This window comes from Paramisgurnus dabryanus, chromosome 21 (genome assembly GCF_030506205.2).
Source record: "Paramisgurnus dabryanus chromosome 21, PD_genome_1.1, whole genome shotgun sequence".
Taxonomy (NCBI): domain Eukaryota; kingdom Metazoa; phylum Chordata; class Actinopteri; order Cypriniformes; family Cobitidae; genus Paramisgurnus; species Paramisgurnus dabryanus.
In genome coordinates, this window is record NC_133357.1 from 24820675 (window position 1) to 24835431 (window position 14757).

The 14757-nt window shown below is 37.9% G+C and overlaps 1 protein-coding gene across 7 annotated transcripts in view; it reads right to left on the minus strand.

Moving 5' to 3' along the window:
* Positions 1–429: 429 nt before the first annotated feature.
* nav1a (neuron navigator 1a) overlaps positions 430–14757 on the minus strand; it is a 177230-nt gene continuing 162902 nt past the window's right edge. For 4 of the 7 annotated variants that reach the window (XM_065286374.1, XM_065286375.2, XM_065286373.2 and 1 more), the window contains 18 exons: positions 13719–13796; positions 12919–13002; positions 10115–10207; positions 8758–8869; positions 8537–8655; positions 8234–8418; positions 7969–8131; positions 7655–7859; positions 6838–6935; positions 6664–6756; positions 6389–6557; positions 6021–6256; positions 5756–5910; positions 5600–5671; positions 5307–5503; positions 4969–5087; positions 4065–4268; positions 430–3975 (listed from right to left, as the gene is read on the minus strand). In XM_065286374.1, coding sequence (XP_065142446.1) covers positions 3892–3975; positions 4065–4268; positions 4969–5087; positions 5307–5503; positions 5600–5671; positions 5756–5910; positions 6021–6256; positions 6389–6557; positions 6664–6756; positions 6838–6935; positions 7655–7859; positions 7969–8131; positions 8234–8418; positions 8537–8655; positions 8758–8869; positions 10115–10207; positions 12919–13002; positions 13719–13796 — 2466 coding nt within the window. In that variant the 3' untranslated portion in view covers positions 430–3891. The remainder of the gene's footprint in view (positions 3976–4064; positions 4269–4968; positions 5088–5306; positions 5504–5599; positions 5672–5755; positions 5911–6020; positions 6257–6388; positions 6558–6663; positions 6757–6837; positions 6936–7654; positions 7860–7968; positions 8132–8233; positions 8419–8536; positions 8656–8757; positions 8870–10114; positions 10208–12918; positions 13003–13718; positions 13797–14757) is intronic. The other 3 variants (XM_065286377.2, XM_065286376.2, XM_065286379.2) reach the window with 1 other exon arrangement.

The following is a 14757-nucleotide window of genomic DNA, read 5'->3' on the forward strand; positions in this document are numbered from 1 at the left end:
ATAATGTAATAAATATTATTTATGCTTTTAATCACTGTTCATGACTTGTTCATGTTTAATGTTTATTTATCTTTAAACTGTTGCCAGTAAATAACATCAATTTAAATCTACAGTAAGTTACTGGCAAACAGCTGCATAACTACAGCACATTTTTTAGTATTACCTTATGAACTGCGATTACATTTTAAGTTTCCACAGTGTGTTTATAATGTAATACATTTCTCATACAATAACCTATTTTATTATGTTAAAAACTTGTATTACATTAAAATAAAGTTTTATTACATTATGATAAAATTTTATTACGTTTTGAGAAATTATTACATATTATTATGAATTGCTACAAATGTGACCAAGTTAGGAATTATGTTGTGAATTAGTAGCACGAGATTTTAGTTACTAAAAAACAATAAATACAGCACATACATATTATTGTAGTACTGGCATAAGTTTATTGAAAACATGAATATTTGATGGATGTAATTCTTTCATGTCTGCACATGCCCTTTCCCAAAAAAGTCTGAAAAAAAAAATTTGTTTCATCCCAGGGCCAGGAATTTTTTAATATTTTACTGTGATTGTGGTCGCAAATGCGTTAACTATTTACAATGTTTACAGTTGCAATGCTCTATACAAAATAGAAAAATTTATTAAACAAGAGAAAGCAAGATTGATTTCATTAAAAAAATGAAGAAAAAGATAGAAATTTCATTTGAAATCCCAGTGGGATAGGTAGGTTCAATGTGTTTTTCCACAGACAAACAATGGCGTCACACACTGTATCAACAACATTAAAACACCATCAAATCTCTACATCATAGCTTATCACATACACCATTGCTATCTGTAACTGAACCCAAACAAAAACTGCTATACTGCATAGTGACAACAACCCAGAAATCAGTTTTGATTAAACAAAACTTAACCTTGTATGGCATGTTTCATGTAAATCAAGTAAAAAAAAAGATTTTATAAAGCATATCATTATTATGTCTGCTTGAACATTCAGCATTAGTAGAAATAAAAATAAATTAATTGAAACATTCCCTCTGTTAGTAAGACCCTCCAAACTGTACCAGGCCACAAATATTATGCAAAAAAACAGATCTAATATAGCACACGATATTAAGATGGCAAATATACTGTATGAGTCACATAAGGAAAAAGACATCAGTGAAAGAATGGCTTATGTTTCTGTCAGCTCGCAATGTAGCCTTGAATTAAATGAACTTTAAAAAACAAGACTACCAGCAAGCTCGAATCTTTAATCAGCTAGCATAGAAAAAAGCAAGTTAGCTCACATTCTTATTCCCCACCGCGTACAATCCCTTGCAAGACACATAATAGTTTAGGTATTGCAATGTCCAACAGGTTGGCTTCTAGTAGGCACATTTTCAAGACAAACAATGGGGAGTCTTCTCCAAATCCCAAACTATTTATTAAGCATAGGTTTATGATCGCACAATGAGCTGTTAAGAGCAAGACAGATTTGAGGTACTCGTGTGAAATGACATTTTGTTTTTGGGTTGTTGTGGGCAGCATGGGTAAAAGCCGTTCAATACCTTGTATGATCCGGAAGAGGATACTTGCAGAGAAAATGTTCACGTAGGCAACTTGATCTAGTTACTAGGCAGTTATCCTTCACCTACAGGCTATGAAGAAAGGCGACTGAGAAATTCGATGGTTACTAAGATCGCCCACATAATGTATTTCTAACCGGATGCGTTTAGTTTAGTGTATACTATGACATTAATGTTTGTGGTATGACATCTTTTTTTGCGTTTTGGGATTTTTGTTGGAAAATCCTATTTACACATGACGTCAGACTAAGATGCTTTAGTAAAAAAATCATAGAAAAGGATTTTAAAAAACACACTCCTCTGTTTATTAAAGGAGCTGTGTCTGACGTTAACAGGACAGACAACACAAGCACGGTAAAGCAAGCATCACGAGAACGAGGTGTGTTGGTAAACCAAAGTTTCATCAAAGCAGACCGATATACATTCTTCACTTCTGTGTACAATGGCAAGTTTTTGTTGATAAATGTTATGACACCGCTACACTGCTTGTTCTGATGTTGGTTAGTAGTTTAAGTTAAAAGATTGCTACTCTGCATTTGTTTCCAACACATCCTTATGTTAAGGTGCCAATTACAACCGCAAATGTAAAGCTTTCATGCACATAGAGTACAGTTAGCTTAATCTCACAAGAATTTGTACATATTTTACGTGCAGTGAATTGTAAAAAAAAAATAATAATAATAACGAAACCCACCCTTAACGCAATATAGGCTACGTCAAAGGGGCAAAACCAAATCGTACAACAACGTACGAATTAGCAACCTCGTAAAATACGTACGAATTGCCGTGAGATGACGTTGGTACAGTTGTGGTGCACCTGTAGTCAGACAATAGCAAATCATTAGAATCATCAGTAACAGTTCACCATCCATTATTATTACTATTATCGTTTTGTGTGTTTAATTTTAAATTAAATTGTGTTAAATTGAAATTTTATCATGTACTGGAATGATTCTTAATAAAGTATGAGGTCTTCCAATATTGGCTACGGTGTTAGAAAAGACCAAAGGATATAAGTGCATATAGAAGCAAACATGGATATTATTTAGCTTTTCACAAAGGCATTTGTTGAAACCATTTTTGATTTGTTCACACTGAACACAATTCAGATTTTTCCAACTCACTGTTTGTTCAGGCAGTGTAGTCAACATCTGCTACATCTGCATTGGTTGCTATATATAAGACTACAATGACTTTAGTCTACAACTAAGCTGTTTGTTAGATCTGATTTGGGTCTTTCAATGTAAACAAAGCTTTTGATACTCTTATCTTCATGATGCAGAAGCACCTTGGATGTTGAAAGTAAGTCGTTGAAGGTGAGATGTTGCATATTGCGCCACTGCACCAGATGGCAGCACCTCTGTTATTATCCCGCATTCATGCAGTTGGAGTTTTGCAAGTCGCTGTGCTTTTGGTTGGTGTTCCTGCTTAAGCGCTGTCTGCGTTGTTGCATATTTGCATAAAGTTAAACTTCGGCAAACTGCAGACAGTTGCTGTCGCTCATGTCACCTCAAATCACCAACTTTCACTGCACATCCGAGTGAATGCCTCAAGGTTTCAAACGTACCCCGTGCTATGAACCCCAAGCTATGAAGCCAAGTGCATCTTTAAAGAAGCAGCCACTGTGATCTACAGTCTACATCTGCTGTCATATCGCTGTATTTGAGGGTAATGATAAATGCAACCTGGTTATGGTTATGTACTGCACCTTAAAACTGCATCAGTATGCAAACTGTGAGGTAATATATACTTATACTTAGATTTCTATAGAAATGATTTCATGGTATATGACGGGTATCTCTTAAGGCTGAATTCTAAGCACCAACTTGTACTTTACGTGTTGCATCCATGCAGGTTAGTCCTAATGGAGAAATACTGCAACCGCACCTTTGAGAAACAGGGTTCAGGTATCTTATGGATGATACTCTTGCAAATAAAAATAAATACGTTTATGGTCAGATATTACCAAGAACAAAACAAAACTGAAAAGATGTGGAGGATATTTTGCTTCCAACATGGTAGAGAAGAAGATCTCATCTTCACAATCCTCAGTCGCAAGTATTGCCATGCAACTTGCAGGTTAGATAGCAAAAGGAAAGACGAGTTAAGACAACAGTGCAAAAAAGCTGCTTGCTCAGATCGGGTAGGATCAGTTCTTCTATTGCTCTTTCATTTCGAGCATTCGACCTTGAACAGGTTCAGAGTTAATTGTCCTCTCACCGACCTGCCGAAGGAGACTGTGTAAGATCCGTAAGGAGAGTGTGTTTAACAGCTCTAGCCATTATAGACCGCTTAAGTCTTTCAGTTCAGCCTAAAAACTGGGGTTGCCTGGAATGTCCCGTTCTGGAGACTCGATGAAGTTGGCAGACTCCTGGAGTTTCAGCAGCATAGCCATCTTAATAAGAAGCAGAAGAGCACAAATTCGTAAGACCACATTGGTGTTTGTTACAACAAGGCTTTGGTGTAGCGGTGTGGTGCACTCACCAGTGGATCTGACTCCATGGTGGGAAGTGGGGTATCTTTGATGGACCTGGCGTCACTTGGTTGTTGTGTCGGTGCAGAGTTGGGACCGATGGTTGGGGGAGGAAGGTGAAAGAGTTTAGCCTGGTCCTGTTGAGCTGAAGGCCAGGGTAGCGTGTCCCGCACCCATTCCACTGGATCCTCCCATGCTGCTTTCTGACCATGGACCTGAAACACAAAACACAGAGTTTCAACACTGCAAGACTTTGACTTCACATAGTCGAATTATACCGCTGAGTGGTACCCAAGTACCCTTGACCCCCAAAATCTGGTTTGTTTGACTAGTGGGTCCACTTGCAGAGGTGGTCTCTTGCACGGTTCAATTTGGTTCAGGGGCGGGGCACAATAGTATTAGCAAAAACTGTGCCGGAGCACAATCTGAAAGCTCAGTTATGCAACGTAAGCGTACTTGGGTCCGGTTCTTAAAGTGTCCTAGTGAGTACTGGGGTACAGTTCGGCACAATTTACTTCAATGTAAGTATGCCCTAATTCCTATGATATTGCACTAAAGGTGCAATGTGTGACTTTTAGCTGCATCTAGTGGTGAGATTGTAAATTGCAACCAACGGCTCAGTACACAGTTCTCAAGCTACGGTAGCTGCCAAAGGACAAACAGGTCAACATCTGAAACCACGTTGTTACAAAATGCGCTCTATAGAGCAGTTTGTCCATTTAGGGCTACTGTAGAAATATAACGCCGCAAAATGGAAACTTCCATGTATAGGGACCTGTGGTGTATGTATATAAAAACAGCTCATTCTAAGGTAATTAAAACATATTATATTGCATATACAACAGATTATATTGCTTTTCTGTCAAGAGATCCTCTTAAAAGTTACACAGTGCACCTTTAAGGTAACTATCTTACCTTCACACCATCTTTGGCTCCCTCCTGTAGATAAGGAATAATGGACTGGTTCCATAGGTCAATAAACCAGGTCCGAAAGTCTGTTAACGTTACTGGGCAGGATAGGAAGAAACAAGGACCTGCAAAAACAATATATACGAGTTTGTTTTGGAGAATTGGTTTTGAGCAGTGCTTATCTATATTTCAACTTTGGCTTTTTTTTCTTTGCTGAAGTGTGCAATCATGAATATTGGTGGTGCAGGTGCATTTCCTAATACTACATCACGGTACTCCAACACTAAATATCAATTTTCTCAAGAGCAATAGGTGGACCAGAATGCAGAACATTTAAGACGCACCTATGAGGAAGTCCGAGGTGCTGTGTTTCTCCAAGAAAGTATGTAGGTGATACCAAAGTTTAGGAATCCAGTCAAGAACCCTCAGTATCTCAGTACGGTGAACCGAGCTCTCGTCCTCCGTCTCGATCAACTTCCTGTGCAAGTAACGCACTAAGAACCCATTGGCCGGTTCCACGTTGTTGGAGAAGGTGATCATTCTTCAAATAAAGGAAGATGAAATTATTATAAATATATTTTTATTTAACCATCTACAAATCTATTTGGAAATTGGGCAAATTTTTGTTGGTGTTTACCTAAAGCTGAGATGTAGGCCATGATTGGACGACATCTTAACAGGCTGATTGGTTGTTCCAATGACGTATGGGCTGCAATATTTATTAAAGATGATAAATAAACAACTACATAATAAATAGAACCCCATACATTTACAGTATAGTCACTTTTCTCACCATTTGTGATATTTGCAGGTCAACGCACTGTTGACCAAGTCTGTAATAGAAAAAGCATCACTGATATCATCCAGAATAATGACCAATGGAACGTCCTCATCGCCACAATCTCGGTCAATCTGATTGGCCAGGTTAGACAAGTACAACTGGAGGTCCTGGACAGAATGTAACACCAATATGAGGCTTTATAAAAGTTAAATCAGTGTGTTGTGTTCTTTCTGTCAATCAAAATGTTACTCGATGTGATTTTAAAGCAGGCCTTTACCTTGCAGGTCTGTTGGTGCATGTTGAAGTTTGTGATGTGGCCTGGGCCGGGCTCGCGGCCGCTCCTCTCCAGCAGGTACTCGGCTAAGCGAGTGGTGAGGTAGGTCTTCCCCGTGCCGCTTGGGCCCGACAGAACCAGCCGACGGTGCTTCAGCAGGAGACTGATGTAGTGTTGCATCATGGGCTTGGGGATGAGCGTCTCAAACACCAGACTGTCCACACATTTCTCCTTAAACCCTGGAATGATGAGGAAGAGAAAAATATAGGGATCAGTGACTCTAGAGTAAGGTAACTGGTGTGCAGCAAACAATAGCTGGCATTGGAAAAGCAGGCTAACATAGGCAACAGTCTAAGTCTAAAGCTTTGTACCTTTAAGTGAAACAGTAATGAGTCCAGGATCGTTTCTTAAGCAGTCACTGGGTGAGCTCTCCGGGACGTCTGCTCCTAGCACCCTCCTGTTCTGATTAATACAGTAACTGTGGATGGAGTCCACCGACAATCCCATGCTAGCACCGGGGTCTACCTGGGAAATGTAATCCTAATAGAGGAGGACAAAAACATGTTTTAAGTGTTACAATAATGTTGTACATACTTTACAATAAGCAAGCCGATGCTTTATTAAATATTTGTTTTAATAATCTCACCTTGAATAGTTCGGAGATGATTGTGTCCAATGTAAACCAGTCTGTATGTCCATCAACCCTCACAGAACCGATGTAGAAATCCTGTTGCCTTACCTGTTAATTGCAATGCTTGTTTAGATGCGAGCTCATTTTTATAATATAAACTGATGTAGTGCGTTTTTTTGTGGTATTTACCTCTCTGGACACTTGCTGGTCAGCTATACGGACCACCACACGCGTGAAGCTGTCATCATTTTGAGATGGCAACCTAAGTAACTCCATAGGAGCAATGTCTACACCAACAGAAAGAATGATAACATAAATATTTTGGTCACATGTTAAAGAGATAGTTTGCCCAATAATTAAAATTCTGTCATAAGTTTCTCATCCTCAGTTTGTTTTAAATCTGTATGAGTTTAATTTTTCTGAAGAACACAAAAAAATGTATTTGATAAATTATGATAAGCACACATCTGGTGGAAACCACTGACTTCCAAAGTAGGAAAACCAAATATTATGGAAGTATTGTGATAAATGATGAAGAAGATATTTTATTAAAAATGGTTAACGGTTCCCACTGAATTTCATAGGATTTGTTTTTCCTACTATTAACGTCAGTGGTTTCCACCAGATAATATTTGTGTGTCGGTTTCTCTGCTGTCTGCATCAACCTAAAACTATGACTATACATCATTATAATGTAATAAAAACATTCAATTATTGCAAACCACTGCTTTTTAAATACTGTGATGTGCAATATTACAGTAACTTCCATGTATTTTGCTGCCCTACCAAACAGAATTGCATAAATACTATGAAACTCATCTATTATTAGTTAGCTAACGTGGTAGTCTCACGCCACTGTTGTTTCATTCGGCTTTGTCGACACATAAAGGCCGCTCAAATAAACACAACATTTGCAATTCAATTCGGTGCCACCAGTGGCTCATAAACTACACACTTCACCTTTAAGGGCCCTTGAATATCAAATAAGGTAAATATAGGAACTCACCAAGGTTTGAGCATTCATTGAGGCTGAGGCTGAAGGACTTGGTGAGGGACATGGGTGGTTTGTTTTGGCTGGAGTTGAGGAGGCTGGCCAGGCCTGAAGGCTGAGAGGTGGAAGTTGAGGGCGGACCGCATGGCAGGACTAGAGATGAAGGAGCACTTCCTGTTTTTAACTGGTCGTTCTCTGCTTTTAGATTCTCCACCATCATCTACAACAAGAAGTTTTTCCTTAAACCGAAAATGTTTTCACTTGATCCTCAAAGCTCAAACACAATAATCAGGCACGACTCTGGTATGAGTGTATTTGTAGATACTAACCTGCATGCTGTTCATGGTTTCCCGTAGCTGCTCCAGCTGGTGTGCCGAGCTCAGTGCCTCCAGACGAATGTCCGTCAGCTTCATCTCTTTCTCCCACAGCTCGGACCGGAGCTCCGATACCACCCTCTCATCACCCTCATTTTCCTCATTACTCTCATGGATCCTGTTAAGAAATAAAGCTATTTTGAATGCTGCTGGATTGCAGAATGATGGGGCATTCGTGAAATTTTGACCCCTATGGTTGGTGGATGAGAGTGTCACTTACACAGAAGAGGCAAATGATTGGGTGGACTGGAGGGAAGGAAGCTGGTTCTCTCCGTCTTCATGGGCCAGTTTTGGAGAGTTAGGGGCAGAAGAGTCTGGAGTGGCGATCTCTTCAATGTCAGAGTACATAGTGCCACCTTTGGAGCCCTTCTTAATACTGAACGCCTTGCCGAAAGAACTCCGCAACTATAGAAGAAATGCACAGAACATAGAGTCAGATCTTGTCAGGTGAGATGAGATTTAGCAAAGCATCAGATCACATCTTGATAAGATCATAGTGAGAACCAATTGCTTCTCAATTTACCCAGTTCTTCTTTTTCTTCTTCTTGGCATCTTCTTTCAGACTGCCCACACTGGAGTGACTGGTGATGCTGTTCAGACTAGAGATGCTCTCTGATGAGTTCTGCCTCCTCATGCGCAGCTCTAAGGAACACCGAAAATATCACAAAAACCTTGAAACCTTGCGCCAGTCTGGACATTTGCACACATTTTTTATGTGAAAGTTTTTCACTTTGATTTTCTCACCTTTCGGTGCCACATCAGGATTATTAAGGGCCCCTTGGATGACAGCCTGCGCCTCTATGTTTTTGACCTGTAGGTTTTCAATGGTGTCTCTCAGCTCTATTAATTCAGTGTCCTACAGAGAGATACAGAACTATTATTTAGGGACTACTCCGTATATCCAAACAATGTTTGTGATTTAATGCTCTGATAACCTCAAATTTGAATACATCTAAAAAATACAAGTATGAAACTGGGTTATTTCAGAGGTATGTAAGAAAATATTGCTACATATGAGTATTGCAACATTTTGTTTGGCATACTATATAGATTTTCATAATATTGAAGTTTACATACCAACCACAAGATAGCATTTTTACTATCTCTGAACTTAAAGGATTAGTCAATTTTCTTAAAAAAAAACAGATAATTTACTCACCACAATGTCATCCAAAATGTTGATGTCTTTCTTTGTTCAGTCGAGAGGAAATTATGTTTTTTGAGATGAACTTAAATAGACCCCAACACTTAACACTTAACGAGGAATAAGGGTCATATCAGTGAAACGATTGTCATTTCTGACAAGAAACAAAAAAATATGCGCTTTTAAACCACAACTTCTCGTCTATCTTCGGTCCTGTGATGCGCCAGCGCGACCTCACTTAATACTTCATCACGTCAAGATGTCACAAATGACGAATGCGAAACTAAGCCCCAGTGTGGAGAAAGAGGACCGTTCCGACGTTGTTGTATGTGGAATGATACTAATTAATGTCTTTGTGTCAGTTTATTGTTTAAAATGGTCCGCAAATGTGCGTTTCATATATGTAACACGTGACCTTTCTACGTCACTACGCAATTACGTGAGGTCGTGCTGGCGCATCACTGTACCGAAGATAGACGAGAAGTTGTGGTTTAAAAGTGCGTATTTTTCTTGAATGATGACAATCAAAAATGACAATCGTTTCGCTAGTTAAGACCCTTATCCCTCGTTTGGGATCGTTTGGAGTTCTTGAAACTCTGTTGAAAAAAACTGTTAAGTGTTTAGTTAAGTGTTAAGTGTTGGGGTCCATTAAAGTCCATTAAATGAGAAAAATCCTGGAATGTTTTCCTCAAAAAACATAATTTCTTCTCAACTGAACAAAGAAAGACATCAACATTTTGGATGACATGGTGGTGAGTAAATTATCTGGACTTTTTTCAAGAAAATGGACGTATCCTTTAAACAGTGACAGGAAGTACTAGCATAAGGCGCACCACAATTTTTTTGCTAAGGTTAACAAATGGTAATGTGAACAACAGCTATTAAAAAAATCTTATTATATAAAAAAATAAGGAATTCTTTACAGCATTGCAACATATCGGATCGCAAACCCTGTACCGTGATAGATGTCGTATTGTGAGTAGGGTTGGGTATCGTAAGAAATTTTCCGGTTTCGATTCCGGTTCCAGTTCTGCCTAACGATTCCCGGTTCTGATTCCGGTTCCATATAATAAAAGAAATAGGAATAAAAATGCACAATATTTAAACAATAACATTTGTGTTTATTAATCACTGTCAAAATATTTTAAATGTAAAGTGAATTAATATTTTCAGTCACTATATCATTTACTCCTGTTGAAGTAGTCCTCATAAGATCCTACCTGGTCATGTGAACATGTTAGGAGCAGTAGTTCTCAAACATTCAAAGTATATGATTAGAAATTGTATCTATGTGTTTTGTCATATTACTTGTACAACAGCCTTTGCAGGATATCATTTTTGTATGTGCACGCACGCATTGATGCATATAGGCATAAATATAATGTATATAAAATGCATACATATATTTTAAAATATAAAAATGTAAACGAGGATCAGATATATATTTCTTAACAAAAGTGCGTGTTCATACAGTAGGCGCCGAGTTACTCGTTACAACGTCAAGCAATGCTTAGGTACTTAGCAACGACAGACGCTCTGGATCGCCCAAACTCTTTGAAAATGAGGAAAGCGGCGGGGTCACATTTTCCGCATGGTTTTAGACATGAAATTTGAAGCAATTGTTGAGATTTGAGCACCCGTACGGGATTGGCGCCTATGTGCCTGTTTATTGTATCATTTTCATCCATGAAACAATACGCAGTTCAAGTGAGGAACCTTTTGGGGGTTATTATCAAATCTCCAGCCGAGCTGAAAACGGGTACTGGTAGTGCAAATTGATACTTTTTACAACCTTGACTAAGAGAAAATATCTTCCGCCCCCAAGCCAGCGGTTCATCACCGATATCAGTTTATAGCGCACTTACTCTAGTCTGCTGGTCGTTTGTGTTCACACAAACTTAAAAGACATCTCGCTGGGTGAGACTGTATTTTATATTTTCATTAGTTTATGACGTGCACACCACCGCAGGTCGCACTGTACTGTCAACAGAATCCACCCTAGAATCCACACTTTTGACTCTCTTTTTAGACATGTTTAACACCAAGTATACAAAGTTAAGTATACCTTAGCAGCGCAAGTGTTTTCTGTGGTAAGCTGAGTTAATTTGGTTGCGTGACTGTAAACAGTGGCTCAATGTAATTAATATTTATGGCTTTTTAAAGTGCTTTGCCAGTGCATCGCATCAGAACGGCTATTATGCTACGTACACACCAAACGCGTAGCATCGCGTTGCTCGCTCTAGATTACTCGCAGGATTTAAGTTTGTGGCAAATTTTTCGCTCGAGTTAAATATTTTCAACTTGGGCTAAGACACATTTGTGGCGAATAGCGCGTGTTTTCACGGCAAACGTGCCGCCCATATCACATCATTCGCATCACCCCACGCGAGGACACATCTGATCGCGTCTTTGCATTGAGGTTGTATGTAATCTACTCGCACAATCGTTGAACTCGCATCTGGTGTGAACCCACAGTTAGAACAGAAACTTAAGAATTCCATGTGGTTCCGGTTCCTTTTAAACAACAGAACCGATTCTGAATAAGAACCGCTTCTCGGTCTCTAACCATAATTGTGAGATTCTTGCCGATACACATCCCTACTATATCATGGCAATTCGTACGTATTTTACGAGATCGCTAATTCATACGACCACAGTTCTACATTTTTTTACAATTTGCTTTTGCCCCCATGGCATTAGGGTTAGTGGCAAGGTTAGGCGTGGGGTTTTGTTTCTTTTATGATAATCGTAGAATTTACTTCATACTAATTTAGACTACTTAGCCAACCCGTAAAATACGTACGAATTTGCGTGAGATCAGGTTTTTTTCCTACAGGTGCTTGTAACAAAGGTTTTAATCCATAATGAAGTGCAATTACAGTGACTGTTTTCCAAAAAATAAAGGTTAACCCATAACATCACAGGCACATGCTGCCACACGAACATCCTATGATCCCCCATCTTTTTTTGGATGTCTGAACAATTGGGTTATTGATGCAGTAATGAATCTTTAAATCCAGGTCACTGCCTCAAAACGTAACCTTTTGAGACCGTCAGCTTTCTTTCACAAAATGCAATGCACCATGAAAAACATTGGGTCACTTTTAAAACACACTATAAGCTAATTTACCTCTGAGCCAATGCAATCAACCATAAATGTGCAGTATGACACAGATAACGCATTTACATTTGGGGTGTGTGTGTTTGTGTGTGGCGACAACAACCCCCAACACCCATTTATTCATAATTTGACCCAAATTTTTCTCTTTCCCACTCTAAGAGGTTACCAACATGGGCGGAGCCTATGAAGGGCATAAGAACAGCTGAGGTATGTTTTATTTATTTCTCAAATGATTTACAAAACTTGAAAATATTATAAATAGCAAATGACAGATTGCTTTTTGTACTTTGCATAACTATGAGTAAAGGTTGTGGTGCTTAATGTATTATGAAGGGGCTTCACTTTAACAACACTCAGGTGAACACAAAAACATCTTATCAGTATTTTTCTTCTAGTTTTCCATAATTCTTAAGCATAAATCTACATTTAGCGGCGTTTATGCCATAAAGAAGTTGCCAATGTGCTAAACTTATTTTAATCGATAATACCTTCTAAAATTAGCAATTTTCTCTTTGTTAATTTGCATATTTAAGTGTTAAGACTTAAATGTGGTTGTCTTAGTCTCAAGATAGTGAATCTTTGCTTTGAGTTGATATCATGCAATGTTTTAGTGAGTTTAAGGATGAATGTGTTACTGTACCTTTTGTTCAGCACTAAAGGAAAGCGACTGAAGACGAGAGGTCATGAGCGCCAGACTCTGTTCAAATGCTGCCACCAGATTCGCCTGGAGAGAAAACTCAGATTAATTCATCTGCACTTTACATTTAAGACTAAGACTATGGTCAATATATGAACCTTTAATATATTTAATAAAAAACACAAACACGGTTGAATGCTATTGAATCTCAGTAAAAAACTAAATGAGCCTCTGTTTTGTTCTTGTAAAGGCAATTGAGACAAATTATGTGTATGGCTTTCTCATTATGTGAAACTGTGAAACAGGGTTGTGTGTATAAAGGCCTAAAATATAATATATAGACATTATATTTATTAAGATGTCATTTATTTCTGAAGATACTGCACCATTGGAAAAAATGTTCCCAAACTGTCACTGGGGCAGTACCAATTAAAAAGCTCCTAATATGTACCATTTAGGAATATATATATATATATATATATATATATATATATATATATATATATATATATATATATATATATACGTTTGAATCAATATAAAAGTTTGACAAATGTTTGTAACCAAAACATTTGTGGATCCCACTTACTTCCATCCTATTCTTTTTCCTACTATGGAAGTGAACGGAGTCCACGAATGGTTTGGTTAAACTCATTTCTCAAAATATCTTCCTTTGTGTTCATCAGAACAAAGACATTTCTACAGGTTTGTAACAACATGAGAGTGAGTAAATGATGACACAATTGTCATTTTTGGGTGAACTGTCCCTTTAAGATCTAAGACTGTGTATACAGTGTACATACATTAGCAGATAGCTGAGATGTTAGATTGGCCACTTTCTCCTGTGAAGATTCCAGCTCTCTCCTCAGCTTACGGATTTGCTGTAAAAAGACAAACAAACCTATCAATCGACACATTTTTAAATAAATACATAAGACTTGAGCGTCCTTCAAAAACTAAAAGAGGAATAGCAATGCTTGTCCCTGAAGTAAATCAAGTATTAAAGATAGGAATGAATCTGTGGAGTCTCAGGAATCTCACTGCAGCTGCTGGGAAAATATGTGACAGATGATGTTCAGCACTGCCAATGGTAAAATCTGCTCGGTCTTATTATATTAGCTTGATTTTAATTCAGTCCAAGCTACTGAAGGTGACAGAAAGACAAATGGTGAGGAAATTTACACAACGATGCAAACCAGACCAGAAGTAATGGCTCATTACTTGGAATGCAATTTTTTCCAGAAAGAATATGTTTGGTGAACACTGTAATTTTGCATCTGCAGACCAAGTAGACACTTAAGAAAGAACAATGGGTTATCCCCAAAAAGACACCAAGCATGCACATCAATGTGTTACAATTAAACAATGTGTCTTCTTTATCCCTTCACACCAAGTCTGAAATATTGTACAACAATAATAATAATAATATTTTATATATATATATATATATATGCTAGTTTGTAGTGGATCAAAAAAGTTAATCAAAGTTGTCATAAGACAAATTACTTTTATTTTATAAACTTTTATGAAATATTTTGATCCACTTTTAAATGTTACCTAGTGTAGTTCCGGATATGTGATCTTCACATAATGATGAAAATGGCATTTACATTAAATTGCGGATTGTTTTTGTTCAAATTGGATGGTGAATTGATAATTGTTTTGTTTTAATTTACATTTCCTTAAATTTCTGAGGGAACATGTCAAAAGTTGCATATGTGTCTTATGCAAACAGTTTTGATTTTAATTACTTGGTGTGAATAGGACTTCACATTGTAGAACTGAAACACAAACACGACGAAAGCACCAGCGAGATGTATGTGGTTAGATATTGTGCAGTGT